Source organism: Lates calcarifer, linkage group LG5 (assembly GCF_001640805.2).
Source record: "Lates calcarifer isolate ASB-BC8 linkage group LG5, TLL_Latcal_v3, whole genome shotgun sequence".
NCBI classification, from domain to species: domain Eukaryota; kingdom Metazoa; phylum Chordata; class Actinopteri; family Centropomidae; genus Lates; species Lates calcarifer.
In genome coordinates this window covers 27,197,634-27,204,062 of record NC_066837.1, presented here as the reverse complement: position 1 = coordinate 27,204,062, position 6,429 = coordinate 27,197,634, and the positions used below count along the sequence as shown (strand labels likewise).

General features: G+C 37.9%; 1 protein-coding gene across 1 annotated transcript; it reads right to left on the bottom strand.

The window, feature by feature from the left end:
• Positions 1–2,623: 2,623 nt before the first annotated feature.
• Positions 2,624–5,969, bottom strand: ccr7 (chemokine (C-C motif) receptor 7). Its single transcript, XM_018678457.2, has 3 exons — positions 5,700–5,969; positions 4,368–4,417; positions 2,624–4,093 (listed from the first exon to the last, which is right to left on the bottom strand). Exons 1-3 carry the CDS (start codon positions 5,713–5,715, stop codon positions 3,026–3,028), a joined length of 1,134 nt encoding a protein of 377 aa, XP_018533973.1. The 5' UTR covers positions 5,716–5,969; the 3' UTR covers positions 2,624–3,025.
• Between the last annotated feature and the right edge of the window lie 460 nt (positions 5,970–6,429).

Below are 6,429 nucleotides of genomic sequence, written 5' to 3'. Positions count from 1 at the left end.
ATCTCTTGCTTCTAATATCAGAGATGATTTTGTAATTGTTTTAATAATGTATGTCAGTCTGCTCTGGGTGTTTCTGCTGTCCTGAGGCTTTGAGTCCAGTGATCTCCTCAGTTGTGGTAAAAAGAATGAAGAAAAGTCTGAGCGTAGCTGGAGAGTATCTGACTTATACAAAGAGTTTGATTAATCAGATCATTATAAATTCCAAAGGTGCACTTATTTTCAAGCAACTATAAAACTAGCTGTTTGTAAAACAGTCTATTTCCACACTTGTAGTTGGAAATTTAGCTCATTAGCTGGTTTTGCTTGATAAGATCGTGCTGACAATTGAACCAGATGATGTTCACAGATACATTTGTCCTACTGTCCACCTGACATATGACTTCCTTGATGCTATTATCATCACTGGCCCACTGCTGGTTATTATTGTAAAGAACCCTTTCTTCTGTTGAGCAGTCTTGAGTTTACCTTCAGTATCACATTACTTCAGAAGAAGCAACTGGAAACAGTGTAATGAAATGCCATGAGATTCCTGACAAATTCTTGTCTGGTCTCTGTCAGCAGTGTAGCACAGAGACAGCTATCTGTGTAACATCTCAAAGGACACCCTGACTCAGTTGGGGTGAAGAAGTTCCTCTAGATTTAGGTGCAGCGTTTGACTTTCTTGTGAGGAATCTTGTTGATGTATTATTTTATTTTTTCCTATGTATCAAATCAGGTGTTCATTGTAACATTTGATGACAAGGTGTGTTATTGTGCTCACGTGACTTCTGCTGTGTCGCTATATAAATAAAATTGGATTGAATTGAAGTGAATTAAATGTTTAACTAAGTGGGAGTGGTAGTCCTTGTGTCTGTCGGAGCCCGTCAGTTATGGTCGTCATCATGGTAATAAACTGTGTAAGGTTCTAAGGCTATTGGCTACATTAGTCAGGAGTACCCTGATCTGACTCACAGAATTTACTCTTTTTATTAGCTGCCTCACAGTTCACACACTGGGCACTGCAGGAACAACAGAGCAACAGGCTGTAAACTTTACAACCACAACTTGTCTTAAAATGACCAAACCACAAAACTACAAAACTAACTTTACAGTTAGATGCTTAATGAAAACAGAGGGCAGAAGCGACAGTGCGATGCAGGCAGTGTGACTCGCTCTGATTCTCTCTGCTCCAGTGTCAGGTGAGTTCTACCTGCCTGCTGACAGCTGCCTGCCCGCCGCGACAATCCGCACATCTAAAGCGGAAACTACGGGTGATAAGACGAGTTAAAAGCGGCTGACAGAGTCTGTCTGCAGTGTTTTCGCTTTATATATTTTGTAGCGGCGGCTCGCTGTGGGAATATTACTGCCGCTGCTGAAATATTATAAAGTTGCAGAATACCCTGGTTGAGCCAAGAGGGAGAGAGAGAAAGAACTGAAAAAGAGAAAATGGTAGAATTAACTAGCTACTATAATATTAACTAGCACGAGCACAGTGCCATCAGCGGGGTTTTCTTCTGGATTCTTTTATCCGTTTTTATTTGTCCTAACACAACGTCTGGCCTCACACTGTCATTAGCCGCTGTCTTAATACGATTAATCATGCAGCTCTATGTCATGCTAACGATTTTCAGCTGTAAATGTTTACATTAATATATTGCTGGAGCGTTTGAATGACTCTGAATGAACCTTTCTTCAGTTAAACCTCAACACTGGCAAATATATATATATATATATATATACAAACTGTTTACCACTCCTGACTATGAAAGGGCGCTCCTGTGAACTCGGGGACATTTTCACATCAACTTTCAAAAACTGTTACTTTCAGTTAAGATGTATTGAAAACCATATCCTTTCTTTAGCTGACCAAAATTCAAACTAAGACTTTGTTTCTTCTAGTCTCAGTTATTGTACTGTATTCTAGTTTAAGTGTTGCTAGTACCTGTATTGTATTTTTAATTAAATCATAGCAGGCACAAGCACTTCACCTCACTGCTGTAAAGTAACTTCAAATCCAGAAACAGATACACCGTCTGCAAAATTCCTCTCACCCACACTTCACAGCACCAGCTGTCAGTGATATTTAAGATTTAACCTACATTTCGTCTTGTTACATTAATTAGAGGTCTAACAGTAACTGTTACCTTTACACAGTTTGGCTGCCTCTTCCATTTGTGATCTCTGATTCATAAAACCCTCAGGTTCTTTGAGTAATGTTGCATGTTTGTCATTGACGTTAGACACAGGCTCAAATTGCCAAAGATTATTCTGTCCTGGCTCACTGGTTTTGTGGGGTTTATGTCAGAAAACACTGCTGTGTTGTATAACACATGTTAAGACCTATTTTCCTATATTTAATATTTATTTATTTAAATAGTATTTTTTAATCATTATCTATATTATTATATTATTATTATATTATTATATTATCACATTATCTATATTATTATATTATTACATTATTTATATTATCAAAGTTCAAATTACACAGCCATTTAGGAAAGTATGCAAGGTCAAAGCTGTGACTTGTTCACGACATTAGAACCTTTTAAAAAACTAAAGAAATAAAAAAAAATTCATTTTGCATCAAGCCAGTTAATGCAGCATTAGGTTGCTGTTGTAATCAGTACATCTGAAGTCTTGTTTCAGTGAATTTTATCTTATTTAATTATCTTACAGTGTTTCCAATAACATACAATACAGCAGAGTAAAAATAAAATCTTGTAATAAAGAAATAGAAAACATCAAACAAAATATAATGGTTTAGAAACACTGTCAATTTTTTCATTAACATGGTGAATTCTTGAAATACTGTACACTGTAGCCAATACAAAAAACAAGCAAAGCCTTTGATCTTAACTGATGAGAATGAACACCAAGTGAGAACAATGAACAACAAAATACAGACCCATATACTCGTCATTTATATGATAAATTCTGCAGTGTACATGTAAAATATATTGGTGATTTGATACTTTTATGCCAACGTTCAGTCCACTGTGTGGTCTGCAGGTGTGGATAGGATGTTGTCAATACTGAAATAGCTTTAAGGAGAGAATGTGGTGGTTGTCTCAGTGTCATTGGCTGCAGAGCTCCTCCTCCTGCCGCAGGTATACCTGAAGAACCTTTCTTGGCTCATACATCCCAAGTCCTTCAGTAACTTCAGGAGGTCATGACGAAACTTCACACCAATAAAGGCGTAGACGAAGGGGTTTAGGCAGCACCTCAGGAAGGCCACACACTGGGTGACATCAGTGGCATAGAGGAGGCGGTTGTCATAGTTGCAGTCCTTGGTTCCCCCCTGTGCTGTGACAACTGTGGTCCAAAATAGGACCAGGTTATAAGGGACCTGACATACTAGGAAGACAGCTACCACAGCAAGAATCACCTTTATGGCCTTATTCCGTTCAAAGTTACGAGCCTGGCAGAGAGTCTGGACAATGCTGCTATAACAGATGCACATGACCAGAAGTGGAAGGGCAAAAGCCAAAGTGATCTGGCTTGCCTGGATGCTTACACGGAGCCGGTCAGAATTGCTGGTATATGGGGTGCAGGTGTTGTTATTGATGGTGGTGTACTTCATTTCTGGTGTGGAGAAGATCAGTGCCATAACCCAAATGACAGCTGATGACACCTTGCTGAGAAACACTGCTTGGGACCGGTGACGGTGAGCGGAGACTGCTTTGGAGATGGCGAAATAACGATCCACGCTGATGAAACTGAGAAGGAACATGCTGCTATAGAAGCTGACCTTGTAAATAGTGTGCATGGCTTTGCACACCACCAGACCCAGCACCCATTCTGCCATGGAGTTGGCTGCCCAAAAGGGGAGCGACAAAGCAAAGAGCAGGTCTGCAAAGGACAGATTGAGCAGGTACACATCCGTCATGGTCTTGAGACGCTTGAAGTAGAAGAAAGTGAGGATGACCAGTAGATTTCCTGCCAGCCCCAAGAAGCAGATGATGGAGTAGAAGGTAGACATAAACCAGAGGCGGAACTGGCGGTTGGCTTCTTTTACACACACTGAAGGAAAGTCATCATAATCCACACCAGAGTAGTTATAATCTGTGTAATTAAAGGTGGTTGAATTCTCTTCATGCTGAGACAAGCAAGACTGTAATCAAAAACAGATTAAATCATCAAATAAAAGCAAGTAACAAGTAAGTAAATCAAGCAGGTAAATCTGAGAACTCAAACTACCTACTTTTCATTGCCCTCTGACACATTTTATTTTGGTACACCTTTACCGTACTGACCACTTCCCTTGAGGAAATGGTGCTTGTGAGGGTAGGGCTGTGGTTGATTATTCTCACCTCTATGCTGATACAAATATTTCTTTCCTTTTATATTTACTTCTGTAAAAAAGGTACTGTACTTGTTTTTCTTACCTTAAAATTCATTATCCATATCAGCACAGCTGGCAAAAGGCTTCGGAGACCTGAAAAATTGAGTACATTTTTAGGAAGACCAAGCACTCTGTGATGTATTATCTCCAGTATCCTTGATAAGCATAGTGCTGTGTAGACAACCATTAAGTGTAATGTTGGAGAGTAATAGAATGATCATTTAAAAGGGTACTTCAGTATTGCACTGCTATCAAGATGGGAGACTCAAAAGAGGCAGATTTAAAGAAATGATTGACAAAATTTAAAGGTAGAGATATCCTATCCTTTAGTCCTTAGTATGAAATGCTGAATCCACTCCCTATAGAGCAATGAATAGCCATTTTTCATTAAACCCTAACTGTCTGATACATACCTACGCCTTTCATAGCCCCAGTATGTAAACCAGACTTTCTGTTATAAACGTGTAGTCTCCAAGCCAAACTGAGATAACTTAATGACATTATTAGTTATTTTCTTCGACTTCACAAAGCTCCTCCAGAGGTTCATAAGACATTATAAACTGTTTTGACAGACTGAGTGGTACTCCTTTTTACTAGTGAACTGACCTTTATGGGGAGTTTCCCTCTAAATGTTTATCTGCTGGTTATATTTTCTGTTTTGAATGTGTTCAGACTACTCGTGACATTCCCTTTTTGTTAGAAGTAACATGCTTCCTGTGCAGATGTGGTTTCTTGTACTACGTTATTAAATAAAAGGACATAGTTCTGTATTTTTTTAAAAAGCTCTAACTAATAATCATTAATCATAAAATATCCAGTCATTGACACTCATATGTTAAATGTGGTTTATTACATTTTGGTTCAAATTGTACCATTGGTCAGATGACTTGATACTGATAAAACTCCTATTTATCTGTTCTTACAGAAAACATGCCATTTGCCAAATTAAACAAAACAGAAATCTGTTTTAAAAGTAACATTGTAAATAATTGTTCTAATCACTAACATAGTATTAAGCAAGTATTACTGTTTAGTAGTGACAGTGACCGGCAGATTTGGGCTACTCCAACAATAGTGTTGACTATAGACATACAGATCTAACAGATTTATACATGAGGTCAACCTCACAAAACATGTCTATGTCTAATTGATAAAACAGTGAAATCATACACCACATAATAGCTGATTAATGTGATAGCAGAAAAGTTTTTACAGCCTGCAAGTTTAAGTTACTTTTTCTCAAGTTTGCTTTTAATGTGACTATGATGAATTTATTTATTACTTTAGCTCATCTCTTTGAACATAATTTTGATGGCTTTTGTACAAGCATTCATTCACTACAATGCATACTTCTTAAAGCTGATGAGGTACTCACCACTGACAGAAATCATGTTGACTGAGAGTAGTACGCTGTAGGTAAAGCCACGAAACACAGATGAGTTGAATGTCTGTGTTTGATGGTGGTTTCCCCCTTGTTGAAATGAAAAAAAAAAAAAGACCTGCCTTACTGAAACTTTTTTCCTCTCAGCCCTCAAGTATCATGTGAGAGAACTCAGATAACCACAGTTTCCAAAGTATGAACAAAAAAAAAAGTTTTGCTTGTTTTAATTATTGAGGAGTGAAATGTACTTTTAATTAAAATATGTAGATCACCAGAGATGCCCCCTGTGACTCAAAAGATTAAACTACAGCTACTCTCTAATGTTCATAGCTTCAAATCCCTTTATTATCTGTGTGTGTTTTGAAAGGATAGTAACTCGTGCAATTACTGTGCTAACATGGCTAGCCACAACTCATGTTTCCATGTCAGAAGGAAAGGGGGCTGAGGCACAAATCGTTACATGAATATATGTAAATGAGCTGTTTCAAGAGAACCAGACACTTACTGCTAGATAGTGATTGTTGAAAGCCACGTGTGTGCACTCAGTAGATAGAGATCTGATGGTGCACGGTAACACCACATTTGCATGGAAGTTGACCTGATTGCTACATATTCAGTGTTTCCAAGTATTTTAGGTGATACAGTAAAACAATATGCATCATTATCTTTTTACAAACATCAACCCAGATTATCAGACACCAGTTTTTATTTTTAGTTTTCAATA

Coding starts and splice junctions, on each gene's coding strand:
- ccr7 (XM_018678457.2), bottom strand. Junction 4,094..4,367: donor TATGGATAATGAATTTTAAG/GTAAGAAAAACA, acceptor TTTTGATTACAG/TCTTGCTTGTCTCAGCATGA.